The following is a 19067-nucleotide window of genomic DNA, read 5'->3' on the forward strand; positions in this document are numbered from 1 at the left end:
CAATAGTTACTTATAGAATACTCACTTACCATTATCATGCACCTGGGCAGTAACCCACAGCAACAAGCATTTTCTTTTCAACAATGTGCAAGTGGAACAATGTAAAAAACAATGGGTTATTGTTCACGTCCAAATTTGTCCAGTATTGATAAATTAACCCTTATACAGCTTGTACGCAATCTTGAATTTGTTGTGTCTACTAGAACAGTCTGGAAATCATCTGGCACAAACCTTATTCAGAAATGGAAATATATACAATACAGGTGGGTAATAGTATGGTAAAGTGTGTTAAATGTTGCTTTAACTATGTGTTACTTTTTGAAACTCAAATTTTTTCAGTTTATTCATATGTCTCATTATTGGTTTAATTTTTGGTGCTACAGTATGTAACAGAAATCCTTCAGTGGGATGTGTACCATTTTTTTTAGGTCCAGTGTTTAACAAGCTTAATGGAGCATGCTCACAAGATATTTTCTGTATTGGTGTAATTTGAATTATCTGTTCTATGGCTGTCACTGGAAGTGCTGTTTCTTGCATTGCTATTGTTTGATGATGAAGTATTTTCTTTTTCACATTTTATTTCTTCCTTTTCATCCTCTTGTGCCTTGAAGGCTCTATGAAGAACATCGCGAATTGATTGACTGGATTTCTGTTTCCACAGTCTTCCGACAATGAAGTAAATATATGGATTGGCAGTAGAACTGAGAGCTGCAGTTAGTATACTGACAAAGTAAAGACCAAGAGTATCTTGTATTGAAGGCAAAAGTCTGAAGTACATTAGAAACCAGAGAAAGTTGAATGGTATCACAGACAAAATGAAAATGAAGACTGCAGCAATAATAATGATATAAAGCCTTGATGGGTATCTGTTCCTAAAGGTCTTCTTTATAGCAATTAGCAGAGTGACACTAGAAAGGATCATTAGTGGCAGACAGATGCAAATGCTTAAAGTGAATCTCATAATCTGCACTCCTGTACAAACTTCTGTCTGATTACGAAAATCATTATCAGGACATGCTAAGTTTACTGTGAGACTTTCTGAGCATCCAAGAATCCAAAGGCAAATGCACATTGTTACTGACAGTGTCTTTGGGCGATGGCTACGATACCAAAGAGGGAAAAGCACAGAAATGCATCTTTCCATGCTGATAGCTGTTAGAAAGTACATTCCAGAATATAGGGAAAGATCATAAATGCTTTGTAAAAAGGTATAAAATACAACAATGCCTTCAAAATCAGGATTGCTACCAACTAATGTGTTTATATTGACCATCATTAAAATAGCAGCAAATGTTAGTAACAGCAGGTCAGCTGCAGCTAAGTTAATAATGTAAACAGTGTATTTGGTCCGTGGGATCCTGAAGAAAAGGTACCAGAACACTATTATATTTCCCACTATTCCAATCAGACAGAGGCCCATGGCAACAGCAGCAGTTATTGAATAATGTATGACAGAGTTTGGAGCATGACTTTTATCAAAGTTGTTTGTATCATTAAATTGCGTTGTGTTTGTGTCGTTAGATGCCATTTCTTCTTCACTCCTCTTCTTTGCCTCTCTTCTGACGCACCTGTTTTACAAACATATATGAAAACCATTATTACCAGTGTGAACTATATTTTAGTTACAGTTAAGTCAACAATGCCTTTACTCATGAGATCTGAGTGACAGAAACACTATTATGTATCAGTTGAAAGGTTTGGAAAACACCTTATTCCCTAAGAGAATGCAATCTGTAGTAGTGTAAGTATATCTATAGTTTTCCACAGAAGTAAAAAAAACAGCTTCATACTTAAGCTGGGTTGAAAAAAGATCCAAACGCTATCAAGTTCAACCCTTCCAAGCAAATCCCAGAGCACACACATAGATCCATACTGACCTATATATACACTCAGATACATAAACCAATTATAAACACAATTGCATATAAGAAAAAATCATCAATGAGAATTCTACTTACCAAAACCTTAAATTATACATGCACTGATGAGAATGCTGATTACTAGCACTGTCCGTTATCTTATACTTTTAATCCGTGTAAATCTAAATAAATGACTAATTAAGTCATCATAATGTATCATTGGTTTTATAACTTTTTTTATTTTAGAGTGGTACATTTGCTGAATCATTCAGTTCTGATATTGCAGGGCTAATCAAAAATTACTTTGGTTGTTTCAAAAAGTTTTTCCTATAACTAGTGGTCAGTCATCAAGCATTATTACGAATAGTTTTAGAGCCGTCTACTTGAGCCGCTTGTAGATGACTACTTGCAGTAGGCTAGAAGAGACTTTGTGTTGTAATCTGTAACTTGCCCCATAGAATACAATGAAATATCAATGCCTTCTTCAGGCTAAAGTTGCTTACGTGGCAAAGGACTAAAGAAAAGACAATTAACTCAATTAAATTCATTTGTGTGATTTTCTTAATATTCCCAGTTTATCATTCATTAAGTGAATATAATTTATAAATGAGTACTTTTTGGTCTATTACGTGGTAAAATGTCCTGTGCAGATATTTCCAGTTCAGACTTTTTAGTAAATGTAAGACATTCATGGAAATTAGTTTATTCAAATTTTAAAATTAAAAAAAAGAGAAATGTTAGAATTTTAGTAAATCTGCCCCTTAAAGTCTGCCGTAAACACTGATTAACTATAACACAATAGAATACAGTAACTATTACACACAAGAATAGGCTGTAATTAATTTGTTTTTTGTGTATCATGCTTGTCATACCTATTTTTAAACATTTTTGCTGAACTAAACTTGCTGTGCAAGTTTCTGACCACCACAACTAATCTCTTCAGTACAAAAAGATATGAAGCAGCCACACTGTGCCAACTCCATAAATGAGGAGAGTACTTGCTATTCACTGCCCTAGGGAAACATGCTATTTCACCATCAGGAGTGAAAAACTTGCAAGCCACACCCATTTGCAAGGAATGGGTTAACATTCACACAAAAGCCCCCATTTTCCTTACAAAATTGCCTTCGTTGTGATAAAAACATGAAGAATTCAGAAACTGAAGAATATTTAATATAAGAAAAAATGTATTGCTGTTTTGATGAGAGACAGATTTGTGGCAATTGATCTAGAATTCTGCACCACACTAACTCCTTAGGGGCTGATTTACTAACCCACAAATCCGACCCGAATTGGAAAAGTTCCGACTTGAAAACGAATATTTTGCGATTTTTTCGTATGTTTTGCGATTTTTTCGGATTCTGTACGAATTTTTCGGATCCAATACGATTTTTGCGTAAAAACGCGAGTTTTTCGTATCCATTACGAAAGTTGCGTAAAAAGTTGCGCATTTTGCGTAGTGAAAATGCGCAACTTTTCGCGTAAGTTTTAACGCTACGCAAAATGCGCAACTTTTTAAGTACCGATCATTACGAAAAAAGCGCAATCGGACTCCATTCGACCCGTTCGTGGGTAAGTAAATCAGCCCCTTAGTTTCCCCTAAATCTGATTTTTTGTTAAACTGATGGTCAGACAGATGCTGACAGACAGGACTATTCTCAAATCAAATATGTTATTATAAAGTGTAATAAAAATGCAAGTTGGTTCTTGGTAATGTAGCACAATGCATGAAAGTATATACATAAATTAAGGAAGTTAAAAACATTACTTTATATAAAAAAAAGGCAAGAATGATGATAAAAAGGGAAAGTTTTCATAATGGCCTTTGCACCTTGGTTTTTGTGTGTTTTATTATCATGGACAATGGATAAACAAAAAATTGCTTGCTCTACACAGACATTTTTCCACAATTAGGACAACGAATCACATAAAAAGTTATAAGAATTCACTGTGAAACAATAGCCACTGCCCAATAATAAATAACGTAATCCAGTTTAAATGCAAGGCTATCCTACCATAATCTACCTAGTTGTACCTTTCTGTGTCTGGTGTGGGTACAACTTTATCCTATGGATACCATGCACTCTCCATTATTTGATACTCCATTCAACCAATTTGCAGCATTAATACAAACATTAAAATAAAATAGGCAGCTGCAAGTGTGGTCATACAAAAATGAATGCATGCCACGTTTTGACCTGTAACCCTGCATGCTTTCTTCTTCCTCGTTCTGTGTATTTTTTTTCTATGAAAAGTTTCTGTTGCAGACATGTTATGCTGAAGTTGTTAATTGCAAGTTCTATAAAGCAACCAAGTAACTGCTCAAACAGCAGGTGTATCTGTTCTCTTTTACAAAGAAGCTGCACATGTAGTTCAGATCAGCAACTAACAGTATGATGAAAGCACCTAATCTGGTGCCTCTTTAATAAAGAATCATGTGTGATCACTAAAGCTGTTAGAGGCCACTGGAATATTAATAGTTTGGATAAGAACTTGGGATCTGTGATACCTGATACTCCTTTAGTTACAAGTTGGAACTTTAATTTTTGGAATCTTTTAGTTCAGATAGACCCAGTTAGATGTTTCCAAAAAGTTTAGAAATCCTGGTTGACCCATGACAAACTTGTATCCTAGTTGTACTTCATGTAGATATATGACACCGGGGGATAGTTTTCTACAGCCTGGGAGGAGGTTCCAGATTAGACATTATATTACATGCTCTGCCACACATGTAATGCATCTTGTAACTTGTCCTTGTAGTTTGTCTTATGCTGATAATTTAAACCTTATGCTTAGATTGAGGATGAATGCCTACCACTCCACAATTAACACTGGATTTCAAAGTGGCAAGACATCTAAGCCAGCGGTTAAGCATTTTCTGGAAAAGGGGCACGTTACCTATTAAATAGGCAAGGAGCATGTCCCCCCCCCTCCTTAGAAGGGGTGAATGATTAATTATACTTTTTACTTCAGAGGGATGTTTCAGTATCAAGACACTTAGTACTTTGGCTCCTTTGGGGTATTTGTCTTTAAGATCAATACTGTAGCATATATTACAACGTATGTATATATTTATATGTAATTAGATATTATGTGATAGAATTACATTTTGATTATATTATTTTATGTTTGATATATTATATTATGATACATTTTATTGAAGGTTTCAGTATTTCAGTGTTAAAAGCTGCTGTTTTGGGGGACCCGGCTGGGGGGTTGGGCACCCGGGCCCGTTATTGGTCACATTTCCAGCAAGGTTGCCTCTTCTTCTACCTCTTTCCAGTTTTGAAATGGGAGTCACTGACCCCATCAGCCAAAGCTATTGCCCTTTGAGACTCTAATTTTATTGTTATTGTTACTTTTTATTACATATCTTTCTATTCAGACCCTTCTACTCATCTTCCAGTCTCTCATTCAAATGACAGCTTGGTTGCTAGGGTAAATTTCATGTTTACAACCAGATAGCTGCTAAACTCTAAACTTAAGTGCTCCTAAACATAAAGCTAACACTAACACTAAATAGCACTGTCTACATCATACTAAAATGTAATTTAAAGGTGAACTACCCATTTAAAGTGAAGAAATTCATGTATTGGGGAGTAGGGGCTAAGCAGCAACTGTCCTACATTAGAATGTGATTAAATGGTCTTATTGAGAAGGCAGTAAAAATGTACTTTCCCTCAAATTAATCAGCTTCCCTATCTAAGCAAATGTAAAATAAAAAATAAAAGATCCAGTGTGATGACAAATAGAACTTATTATACTGACCAGCGAGCTCTTCCTCTTGTGGTCCTTGTGCAAAGAATACGTAGCTCTCCAGGCACCAGGCTTTATGCTGCCAGTAGTTTGTTACACTGACAAAAATACTCAAGATTTAGGCATTATTAATAATACTTACAGGAAAGGTGGAGTTGAATGAGAGGCATATGGGCAGGTTCAGATGCATGTGGTGTTTCCCTTTTTGACAGAGAGACTGCATACTAGTACTGTTGTGAAATACTGGAAAGCTCTAATTTGTGTCCAGTGTTACAATCATTGGTGCCCCAATTAGCCACATTCAAAAGCTATCATTAAAGTTATTTATATGTAGCTTTATATTTATTCATTCTATCTTGTGAATATTGATAAATATTTTGCATATATGCAAATATTATGGCACCTCTATGTCTTGTAGCATCTTGTGTTAAAAACAACAGAAATGATAAGACTTTGTTGCTGAACAGGTTTGGCTTTGGTGGAGCATGGTTATATTGGAATGACTGGGTAACAGCAGGGCTTTAAGGGTACCTGTTTCTAACAGCCTTGAATAGAGGGAAAACCAAGCATATGAATGTTTCAGCTCTGTGTTGATGCCATTGTTCTGGTTATGCAGGGCATTTCCACTTACATAACACCAAAAGTGTTACTTTTTTGGAGAAAACATGATTACTCGCATTGTATTGGATACAGAACTCACATTCCTTACCTGTAAAACTAGGTGCAAGACTATTATGAAATGTCTAATAATTGTCAGAAATAAGCAATATAGCTTCCACTTTGACATAGTCTTAAAGTAAAAAGCACAGTGTAATTCCAAAGCTTTTTCTTTCAACAGAGTGTTGTCTCAATATTAATACTAAGAGGTGGGGACCCCTCCCTCCTTTACCACTTTCTATAGAAAGAGGCAAAATTGAAATCTATATCTATATAATTTAAAAAAGCACATTGGTCAGAGTATAAGTACAAAACAATAGCCTTCCCAACTGATATCTGGTTGGAGCATGGCCAAATATCAACTGGGTGGAAAGTCACAAGCTCTATATCTGACATGTTTATTTTGGAGGCGCCAAATTATGGAATCAGCCTACTATCTTGCACTTATTCTACTGTAACCAGAGGGAGAAACATACAGTAGGAGGACAGCAGTTAATCACTTACTGATGTATTGAATTTGGTTTCCTTTCAAGTGTCAACTGTTGCCTGGGGCCTCTAGGGTGATTGTGACCCAACAGATAATTTTTAGGCCCGATCTGCTGATTGCCTAGGAATTGGGGAAATGAGGGGGGTTGGTTTTAAAAGATACATTTCTACTCTCTGAACTTGAAGTACTGCAGATTACAGAATTTACATCCTATTACTCTATAGTACTTTTCCGAACAGATTGTAGATTGTACAACCTGCGGCCCCTAAAAGGTTATTACCATGCAGTTTTTAGACATTTTAGATATTTTTTCCAAAAACGTTATCGTTATTAAATCAAAATAAAGCGAATCATTTTTATTAGAAAGGCACAAATGTATACGTAATTAAGAGACACATAAAGTAAAAAAATGTCTGAAGCACACCATTTTAGCTCATACTTCATACACCTTTAGTAAAAGGTCCATATTATACTTACACAACACTAGTGTCAGTTTCCTCAGGAGCAGTTTAACCTTACTGTATGTCGGTGGAGTGTTGAACGAAATTAGACTACCCAGAGAAACCCCCCTCAGACACAGGCAGAACAATAAAATGTGCTAATAGTTCCCATATTACAAATTAAGGACCACCATCCTGCAAAGCAGGTTTCAACTGGATTGTGATGATCTTGATTTTTTTTGTTTATGCTGAGTTTGGGGATTTGTTAAATAAACCCAATAGATTTGTTTTGCCTCAATATGAATTAATGAAGCTTAGTTATTATCAGGTACAAGGTTATGTTTTATTATTACAGAGAAAAGGGAAATCATTTTTAAAATCAGAATTATTTGCTTAAAATGGGCTATGTTGGGGAATGTGGGAGATGGCCTTTCTGTAATTCAGAGCTTTCTGGATAATGTGTTTTTCGATAAAGGATCCATTACCTGTATATGAATACAGAGGTTTGATCGCTTTTTAACGAGGAAATTTTAGTGAGAAAATACAGGATTACTGACATTACCTTTCAGCACAAGGTTGATCCAAGGACTGACCCAAATGCTTTTCCCGCTCTTAGAGAGGCTTCAAGTGAGATTTTTCACCTTCCTCTGGATCAGCTAGCATTTAGGTAGGTATCATTTACACTAAAATGTTGAACTTAAGGGATGTATGTCTTTTTTCAACTTTAATTACTATGGGGGGGTTTACTGAAACTCAATTTTTTCAGATTTATATTTGTTTAAAAACTAATTTCAGCAAATGGCAATGGAAACACACCTTTATGAGCTGCAGTAGTTGCCAGTTCTGTAATTTGATTTTTAGATCAGCAGTTGATAAGGGAGTTAAAGGAGAACTAAAGCTTAACTAAAGAAGTAGAACAAAAATGTTGTACTTTATGTTTTAGGCTCCCATACCAGCCCAAGGGAACCACAGCCCTTACACAGGGGAGATCTGTGCCTCCAAAGATACCCCCAGTAGCTCCCCATCTTATTTTCTGCTGATTCACTACTCTTGCTCTGTGCTGCTTTCAGTTACTGAGCATAGGGACCAACTCACAATATACTGTGTATATAGAATATAAATGCCACAATATAAGGCTGAATAGTCATTAATTCATATTCACGTTACCTGTCAGCTCAGAAACCAGTGCAATTAGCATCAACCCTGTAGCATTATGACAGGCCAGCCTCATTTTCTGCTTGATAATTTGTGACAACTCCTAAGCTTAGCAAGTTTCACCCTACTAAGCTTCACAACGTTATTAAAAAAAATATGGCTCTCAGGACGCCCATTATTAGTATGGCAGTTTCCTTACCCTTCCCAAACTTGCTTTTGTCTGCTGCTGTAGCATTTTTCTTCCCCTGAAGTTATCAGCAGTGCTCTTCAAGGCAAGGGGGGGGGGCAAAGGGTCCTCCACCCACCTTTCCCTAATCACCTTTCCCTAATCTGCAGCTGCCAACATTATATATTTATGAACAGTTCACATGGGGTCACGCTGAGTGTCCTTTTATTATTTATTTGATTATTGAAACTTAGCAGTAGCTGCTGCATTTCCCACCCTAGGCTTATACTCGAGTTAATAAGTTTTTCCAGTTTTCTTAGGTAAAATTAGGTACCTCGGCTTATATTTGGATCGGCTTATACTCGAGTATACAGTGGAGGAAATAATTATTTGACCCCTCACTGATTTTGTAAGTTTGTCCAATGACAAAGAAATGAAAAGTCTCAGAACAGTATCATTTCAATGGTAGGTTTATTTTAACAGTGGCAGATAGCACATCAAAAGGAAAATCGAAAAAATAACTTTAAATAAAAGATAGCAACTGATTTGCATTTCATTGAGTGAAATAAGTTTTTGAACCCCTACCAACCATTAAGAGTTCTGGCTCCCACAGAGTGGTTAGACACTTCTACTCAATTAGTCAACCTCATTAAGGACACCTGTCTTAACTAGTCACCTGTATAAAAGACACCTGTCCACAGAATCAATCAATCAAGCAGACTCCAAACTCTCCAACATGGGAAAGACCAAAGAGCTGTCCAAGGATGTCAGAGACAAAATTGTAGACCTGCACAAGGCTGGAATGGGCTACAAAACCATTAGCAAGAAGCTGGGAGAGAAGGTGACAACTGTTGGTGCGATTGTTCGAAAATGGAAGGAGCACAAAATGACCATCAATCGATCTCGCTCTGGGGCTCCACGCAAGATCTCACCTCGTGGGGTGTCAATGATGACACTGTATACGGTATATTTGGTATTACCGGAGCATAGAGTTGCAGTCCCCCTTTGTAATTCATGTTCTGTGGTTGGGGAAGCCAAGCAGCACGCACCCGCTGTTCTGGATTGATGGTTTATACATTCTACATGTGAAGTGGACAGCAGCGAATTATGAGAGGCCTTTTTTTCCTACATTTCCAAGAGAAACACAGGCCCAGGCTGAAGAACCAAACATTTAATCACATTTATACTCATTTAACCCTCCCTTGTACCAAAAGCACAAATAATTACACTCACCTACTGTACCATGGTTAAGCATCTTTCCTCCATTGTTCAGACATAAAATAAATGTGGTTTCAGAGCTTATTGTTGCAAAGTTTTTACCCCTGTGTAAAGTTTCACCACTCTCCACGTGCTATGTGAAAGCCTGAAAGAACCAAACCAAATGGTGGAGATCTGTGTAATGCACAGGATAGAACACAGAAAGATACATACATGGTACCCTGAGGGATAACAAATCTAAACACTCATAAGAGATTCCTCTATAGGAAGTAATTTCACAACTCTCATGCACATTGAAACGAATTTAACCTTCACACAAGCAGAATAAATCAATTACTTGCTTTTAAGAAAATTAAATATAATGTACTGGTTCCCTGCATTGGTAAAAAATTGATATATGTTCAAAAAACACTACTATAGGCACAAGGGCCACCATCAGAAATCACGGGGTTCCTCACAACAAAATTTTCTGGGCCCAATGACCACCAATAACAGGGCCTGTAATTGTTTAAAGGTGGCCAGAGCTAAAAAAAACTGTATCACTGCCAGGCCCCCTTAAAACTGAGACTCGTCTGGGCCTGGGATGACTGTCCCCCCTGTGTCCCTCTCATGGCGGCCCTGATAGGCACTACTCACCCACTGTGACCTACGGCACTTATATTTGTCTATTTGTGTCTGTAAGTTACCCTCCCATCTAGACTGTAAGCTCTACAGAGCAGGGACCTCCATCCCCTTGTGTCTTTGACTCTTAAAGGACAAGGAAAGTCAAAATCTATTAAGCACACTATTAAATAGTACTACTATTGCTGTGTAAAAACGCTATATTCCTGGCTTGCCTAATAAAAGATTTACAGAGATACACATACTAGAACCTACATACTTGTTTCAGTGAATGGCGCCGCCATCTTGTCCAGCATGTCTGTATGGGCTGAAAAGCGCAAGCCAGCCCCCCCTCCGATCCCCGCTCCTGCTCACAAACCCCTCCCTTCATCTTTGCCTGACACATATGTTTACCCCGCACTTGCCGGGTCTGAATGTCACAGAGTTTACTTCTCTGCCGTCCCACCCCGTTCACCGCTCACCGACCACAAACCCCCCCCCCGAGTTTTGCAGAGTTTTGTGTAGCCGCCACCCCCCCCCCCCATTCACCATTCACCGGCCAAACCCCCCCCCCCCCCGAGTTTTGTAGAGTTTTGTATAGTCGCCGCCAACCCCCCCCCAGTTCACCGCTCACCTGCCACAAACCCCCCGAGTTTTGCAGAGTTTTGTGTAGTCGCCAACACCCAACTTCCCCCTCCATTCACCGCTCACCTGCCACAAACCCCCCCGAGTTTTGCAGAGTTTTGTATAGTCGCCGCCACCCCCCAATTCACCACTCACCGGCCACAACCCCCCCCCCGAGTTTTGCAGAGTTCGCCGCTCACCTGTCACTCATCCTCCTACACTCGCTTCTCGCTCTTCTGTCTGCGCCATCGCCATGGCAACCAGACGCTCCTGCTGTGTGCGCATGTGCACGCTATGGATCTGGCCAAATTGTCAGTGCTGGAGAGTTGCATTATGGGAATCTTCTCTACCCTGCTCAGCGTTTTTTCTTCTTTTTTCTTCCTGTCTGGGGAGACTTAAGGGCACTATTGAGACAACTGAAGGTATGCCTGCAGCTAGAGATTAACTCTTTATTAGCCTTTCCTTCTCCTTTAGTTCATTGCAACTCTGTCTTGTATTTATTTGTTATACTTTGTATTGGTTATACTGTGTATCTATTATTAACCCCCTGTTTGTATTAATGTATTCTACTGTACAGCGCTGCGTACATAAGTAGCGCTTCATAAATAAAGATATACATACATACATACAATTACTTGTCAAGGGTTAATGGCATGCCAAGATCCAACCAGCAAAACCAAGAGAAACACAGACCCAGACTGAAGAACAAACCCTCACACACAATTAAACAAATTAAAAGTATATGCAAACCTTGAAAATAAATTAATGTAAAATTGTTTAGAGTGAACTTAAGCACTTTTGCAATTTACAATATTTTTCCATTTGATATTGATGTTAGACATTTTACACCATTTAAAACTGCAAATATAATGAATTTAGGAGCAATGCCATCTGCTGGTTATTAACTGTGAGAAAAGAAAGTTGCTGGTGATGGTACTCAGTTTAAAGCTCATGTTTACCATTTGCAGAGTTCTACAATAGTAGCAAAAATGTTTTTAGGAAAAAAATATATTTTTCAAATGATTTTCTTTAAGCAGAAATTGTTTGTTTTTATCTTCATTCCAGGTGCAATTCCATAGTTCTTTTTCATGTTTTTTTCTGTACCACTACATTTGTGGTACAGGTATGGGACCTGTTATCCAGAATGCTCGGGACCCGGGGCTTTCCAGATAAGGGATCTTTCTGAAATTTGGATCTCCATACCTTAAGTCTACTAAAAAATTGTTTAAACATCATTTAAACATCATTTAAACCCAGTAGGATTGTTTTGCCTCCAATAAGGATTAATTATATCTTAGTTGGAATCAAGTACAGGTTCTGTTTTATTATTACAGAGAAAAAGAAAATCATTTTTAAAAAATAAAAATTATGTTCTTATAATAGAGTCTATGGGAGACAGTCTTTCTGTAATTCGTAACTTTCTGGGTAACGGGTTTCCAGATAATGGATTCTATACCTGTATATGCTATTAAATGACCTTGTGGCTTGATTTATGTGGGACAGACTTCACAACTGGCCAGGTATAGGATTAGGGAACATAAATCAGAGTATTTATATGATCCCCAAAATAAGAAGAGGTGGGGACAGATTTAAAACAGCTACAGGTATGGGATCCCTTATCCGGAAACCCATTATCCAGAAAGCTCCGAATTACAGAAAGCCTGTCTCCCATAGACTCCATTTTAATCAAATAATTCAGAATTTTAAAACTGATTTCCTTTATCTCTGTAGTAATAAAACAGTACCTTGTAATTGATCTAAGATATAAATAATCCTTATTGGATGAAAAACAATCCTGTTGGGTTTAATTAATGTTTTATTGATTTTTTAGTAGACTTAAGGTATGGAAATCCAAATTACGGAGAGACCCCTTATTTGGAATACCCTTGGTCCCGAGCATTCTGGATAACGGGTCCTATACCTGTATTATATAGTGAAGCATGTCTCAATGGTTGAGACATGGAATATGATTTATCTCCTGTTTTTGCATAAATTATGGCATTTTAATCTGTGGTTTTATTCTCTTTTATAGTACATTTTTGGATCTATTTGAAAATGTAACAGATAAGTAAAATTGTCCAAAACATTCCACAAAGTGCGACTGAGTCCGAATACATAAAAAGTATTTTTAGAATTGTGCGTATTTTTCACTTTTTTTTTCATTAATTTGCGACAATTCGTGCAACAAAATCGTATTTGTCGAGTACAAAAGTTTCGGATTCATTCAAGCTTCGGTATCGTGACTTTCCTTGGGCCAGGTTGGAGCTGCATTGAGTCCTGTGGGAGGCTTCCAAAATCATGCACTGAAGTTTCAAAGTCTAAAAGGTTTTCGTGCTGTTTACGGTCGTTTGGATTCTAAAATTTTGTGACTATGACAAACGACCGTTTCAATACGAAAATTTTGGATCATAAGTACGAAATTTTCGTATTCAAACAAAAACAATTTTCATGACATTTGCAATCATCAGAAATCGGATTTCGTGATTCGGATTCGTACCTTAGTGAATTGGCCCCTATGTTGCTGTTATGTGTTTTAATGTTGTTTAACGTGATTATGGAATTATATATGATTGAAACACTAGGTGGTGCTATTATGGAATAGGATACAAGGAGATTTTGTATACTTGATGTTTAGCTTGATGTTTAGCCAATTCTAGGCTTGAAATGTTGTTGCTGCCCCTGATGTGACAATAAATGTGATTTAAACTTGTTGTGTACCACTAGAGGAAGCTGCATGCCTAAATGTTAGCTCAGCTACAATGTGTTATCTAGCTTGACTTTCTGCTTGTTCTCTATTGTTAGATATACGTTCCTACTTGCAAATGTCTGTATATAGTTTGCCATGTTGGAGCTCTAATAAATAAGTTGTTAAAGCATTACCATTGAGACCTGCAGAGAGACTTTCCTACTTCCTAGAAGCAAACACTATAGATAACCCTGAGCAGAGGAGGGCAGTGCTGCTGACTGACTGTGGGCCTAAAACATTTGCAGTCATTCGCTCACTCACTGCCCCAGTCTCTACAAAAACAAAGACTTATGAGGAGTTACTAGCAATGTTAAAGGCACATTTTTCTCCAACACCATCTGTCATTATACAGAGATTTCACTTCCACAAAAGAAACCAAAGAGCAGATAAAACAATTTCTACCTTTATTGCAGAATTACAGCACATAGCAGAGCATTGCCAGTTTGGAGAGTTGCTAAATGATATGCTGAGAGATCGATTAGTCTGTGGTATTCAGAATGAGGCCTTCTCGCTGAGCCTAACCTGACACTTGCAGCTGCACAGGAGAAGGCCTTGGCTGCAGAAACTGCACTTTTACACACAAAGGAAATTCATCATAGAACAACCAGTGTGCACACCATAACCTCCAAACAGGGAGATGACATTAATTTTCAAAACAACAAACCAAAAGACCATTTTGCAACAATTGCATCACCATTTACACCATGTATTGGATGTGGTGGTCAGCATAAACGCTCTGCATGCCCTTTTAAGAATGCTATCTGTCATTACTGCAAGAAGAAAGGCCATGTAATATGTGTTTGCAAAGCAAGGGTTAATCAGGAAAAGCAAAGTGATTATGCAAAGTTTTCACAAAAAAATTTACCAAAAAATAAGTCAACCAGCTGTATCATATCCAACATGTCAATAGTAAGGGCCTTGTAAACTCATACTGCAAATGTTTTTATACATGGCCATCGGGCTGAAATGGAGATTGACTCAGGAGCTGAACTGAATTGAAGCTGAACTTGAACGTCTCATAGCACAAGGGGTCTTTGAGCCAGTGACACTCACACAATGGGCAGCACTGATTGTGCCAGTTCTTAAAGGAACAGTAACACCAAAAAATGAAAGTGTATACAAGTAATAACAATATAATGTACTGTTGCCCTGCATTGCTACAACTGGTGTGTTTGCCACAAAAAGACTACTATAGTTTATATAAGTAAGCTGCTGTGTAGCCATGGGGGCATGGGGCTTATCTACTAGTTATCTGCTATGTAACCTGTGCCTTTTCCAGCTTGAATGACTGCCCCCATGGCTACACAGCAGCTTATTTATATATTAGCTTTTCTGTAGTAAAAACACCAGTTTTTTGCAGAGCAAAACTTTAAAACACTTTAATGTTTAGATGTTACTGTTCCTTTAAGCCTAATAGTGATGTGAGACTCTGTGGAGACTATAAATGCACATTAAATAAAGCTCTTAAACAGCATCCATATCCTGTGCCTACTGTGAATCAACTGTTATCCAGTCCATCTAATTTGATTCTTCAGGCATTTGTTTAAAAAACGAAGTGTGAGATTGGAGCCACCAACGTAAACTTCTTGGGGTACTGTATAGATGCTTCAGGCATTCCTCCTACAGAAAGTAAAGTGAAAGCTATCCATGATGCACCTGAACCAAAATCTAAACAAAAACTTCAAGCATTCCTTGGGTTGCTCAATTTCTACCACATCTACCTTGCTCACAAGGCAACAGTGGCAAAGCCTCTTCATCGCTTGCTTGACAAAGGGGTCCCATGGAATTGGACTCCTAAACATTCAGAGCTCTTCTTGTCCATTATGATGAAGATCGGCCATTAATACTTACTACAGATCTCCTTATGGTGTTGGCGCTGTTCTTAGCCACATTCTCTCAAATGGCAAAGAGGCACCAGTTGCTTATTACTCTAGGACAGTGCTGTCCCCCCTCTGTGTGGCCCCCCACCTGTCTGGCTGCTTTGATGGCTTAGATGCTTTGTATAAACTTTAAATGGTATCAGTACTAAGATTAACTGCTCCCCTGCATGGTTCTCACCTCAGATTCAGGCTGTAATCCCCCTGTATTGTTTAAATATGTAATCCCCTGTGTTGTTCACACCTTTTAATCTCTGCATTGTTCACCCCCTGCAGTGTTCACACCTCAGGCTCAGGCTGTAATCACCCACATTGTTCTCCTGTTCACACCTCATTGTATGTACTGCCTGGCCTATGCTGCCTGTGTGTATGGCACACATAGGCAGCATAGGGCAGGGAGGGTATGGCACACACAGGTAGGGCAGGTAGAGTATGGCACACACAGGCAGGGTAGGACAGGCAGAGTATGGCGCACAGGCATGGTAGGGCAGGCAGAGTATGGCACACACAGGCAGCATAGGGCAGGTAGAGTATGGCACACACAGGCATGGTAGGGCAGGCAGAGTATGGCTCACACACAGGCAGAATAGGGCAGGCAGAATATAGCACTTACAGGCAGCATAGGGCAGGCAGAGTGCTGCCTGTGTGTGCCATTATGTGCTGGGGGTTGCTGTGCTATCCACAGGGGAGGAGGGAATATGGATTTAAGGGTGTGTCTTATGACATAATATAATTCTTTCATATATGAATAATGGTTGATATCCGCGCAGTGAGGACTAAGCATTTGGGTTTTTGCTGCACTACCACCATTGTGATAAAATGGGTGTGGTTTGAAGTGGGTGTGGTTTAAAAAGGGGAGTGGTCAAAACTGGCTTCCATTAGCGGCCCTCCACCACGTATGCTAGAGAAATTCCGTCCCTCGGCACCGCAGAAGTTGGACAGCACTGCTCTAGGACAATGCCTTTATGGACATACATTTGAAATCCACACTGATCATAAACCATTACTGGGTTTGCTCTCAAAAGATAGTCCTACTCCTAATGTTATGTCACCTCGAATGCTCAGATGGAGTATCATGCAAAGTGCTTATGATTGCACTCTTCTTTATAAACCTAGAAAATCAATCTTAAATGCTGATGCTTTGAGTCGCTTGCCTTTACAGATCCCAGACTGCTCACTACCCCTTTACTTGAAGTACTTATGCTGGAATCCCTCTCTGATTCTCCACTGGAAGCTACTGAGATTGCTCATATGACTGCAAAGGATCCAATACATTCTCGTTTTCTCAACTGGGTGTGGAGGGGATGGCCAAATGAAAAGTTGTCTGACGAGTTCAGACCATATTCAAGCTGTCAACATGAATTATCTGCAGATAAAGGGTGTTTATTATGGGGAAGCAGAGTAGTCATTCCTCAAAGAGGATGCAAAATTGTCCTAGATTTGCTACATGAAGCCCACCAGGAGTTATGTCTGGTGGCCCAGAATTGACACAGACATAGAAGAGGCCGTACATATGTGTGTCACTTGCCAGAACTCTCACAGCCTCCCTGCAGCTCCAGTGTTTCCTTGGGAGATTACAAAAAAGCCTTGGTCTAGACTTCATATTGATTTTGCTGGACCATTCCAGGGGAAGAACTTTCTTGTAGTGGTAGTGACACATTCTTAAAATGGTTAGAGGTCATCCCAGTGTCATCTCAGACATCAGCTGTGACAATTTCAACCCTACATCAGCTGTTTGCAACACACGGAATACCAGATGTTATTGTATCAGACAATGGCAAGATTGGCACTGTCATGTTGATCAGTTGCGGAGGCATGTTCGGCCAAGTAACAGCACCTTAATGGAGAGCATGTGTTGTCCCAAGGTGGTTCCTAGTGATTCTCTCCCAGATGAAGTGGCTACCCCATGCAGCCAAGGAGCCAATGAAACCAGTATTCAACCAGAGAATGACTCTGCTCTTATAGAGAACTGTGATAACTCCTCCCAAGATGTCTCTTGTGGTCAGTCTTCTGGTTATGAAAGGCCACAATGCAACAGGGTGCCTCCAAAGTGGATGGATGATTACGTTAGCTAGGGGGGAGGAGAGTTGTGTACCACTAGAGGAAGCTGCATGCCTAAATGTTAGCTCAGCTACAATGTGTTATGACTTTCTGCTTGTTCTCTATGGTTAGATATACTTCCTACTAGCAAATGTCTGTATGTAGTTTGCCATGTTGGAGCACTAATAAATAAGTTGTTAAAGCATTACCACTAAGTCCTGAAAAACTGTCGCCATGTCTTCAGCTTTGGTTGCAGAACTGGATCTCAACCGGAGGTACCCCTAGGCCTGCGGTTCTCATCTTCCCCCCTGCCCCCTTCCAGACGTCAAATGTGAGTACATGAGCAGGGGGTGGGTTCTGGTCTGGAGCACTGGGGATTAGCGTGGGAAATCTCCTGTGCATTCCCCATTACTTTAGACCAAATTTGGATGTAGCAGGGTGGCATGCCCTAAAATTCTGCTGTCCTAGGCCTTGTGGCCTTTCCACAAATCCGGGCCTGTTTGGTTGCCAGCAGAGATAGGGGCTGATTTACTAATCCACGAACGGTCCGAAGGCGTCCGAATGCATTTTTTTCGTAATGATCGGTATTTTGCGATTTTTTTCGTAAATTGTTGCGACTTTTTCGTAGCCGTTACAACTGTTTCGTAAATTGTCGTGACTTTTTCGTAGCGTTACGACTTGCGCAAATTGACGCGACTTTTTCGTAGCCTTCGCGCCGAGTATGAAAGTTTCGGATTCATTCAAGCTTCAGTATCGTGACTTTTCTCGGGCCAGGTTGGAGCTGCAGAGTGCCATTGAGTCCTATGGGAGGCTTCCAAAGTAATGCAAAGTCTGAAAGTTTTGCCAGCCGTTTACGAGTGCTCAACACGAAAAAGACTTTTCGCGCAAGTCGTAACGGCTACGAAAAAGTCGTGACAATTTACGAAAAAGTAGTAACAGCGACGAAAAAAAAATCGAAAAAAATACGAAAAAGTCGCAAAATGTTCGTTTCCAATGCAAATTTTTCCCATTCGGATTCGAATTCGTGGATTAGTAAATCAGCCCCATAGTGTTACATAGATATGGAAGGTGAACTCAAATGAAAGGTTGGAGTTTTTATTAATTCCATTATAGAAATGACAATGTGGACAAGTGCAAAGTTATGCATTTTGGTAGAAATAATATAATGGCAAACTATCTACTGAATGGTTGTTTGTTGGGGGTTTCCTTAATGGAGAAGGATCTAGGGGTTTTTGTAGATAACAAGTTGTCTAATTCCAGGCAGTGTCATTCTGTGGCTACTAAAGCAAATAAAGTGCTGCCTTGTATAAAAAAGGGCATTGACTCAGGGGGTGAGAACATCATTTTGCCTCTTTATAGGTCCCTGGTAAGGCCTCACCCTGAGTATGCAGTGCAGTTTTGGGCTCCAGTCCTTAAGAAGGATATTAATGAGCTGGAGAGAG

The 19067-nt window shown here is 39.1% G+C and overlaps 1 protein-coding gene across 1 annotated transcript; it reads right to left on the reverse strand.

The window, feature by feature from the left end:
- Positions 1-460: 460 nt before the first annotated feature.
- Positions 461-1528, reverse strand: LOC116411743 (mas-related G-protein coupled receptor member D-like). Its single transcript, XM_031904582.1, has one exon. The coding sequence runs from the start codon at positions 1526-1528 to the stop codon at positions 461-463; it is 1068 nt and encodes a 355-aa protein (XP_031760442.1).
- Positions 1529-19067: the final 17539 nt, after the last annotated feature.

Source organism: Xenopus tropicalis, chromosome 6 (genome assembly GCF_000004195.4).
Source record: "Xenopus tropicalis strain Nigerian chromosome 6, UCB_Xtro_10.0, whole genome shotgun sequence".
Taxonomy (NCBI): domain Eukaryota; kingdom Metazoa; phylum Chordata; class Amphibia; order Anura; family Pipidae; genus Xenopus; species Xenopus tropicalis.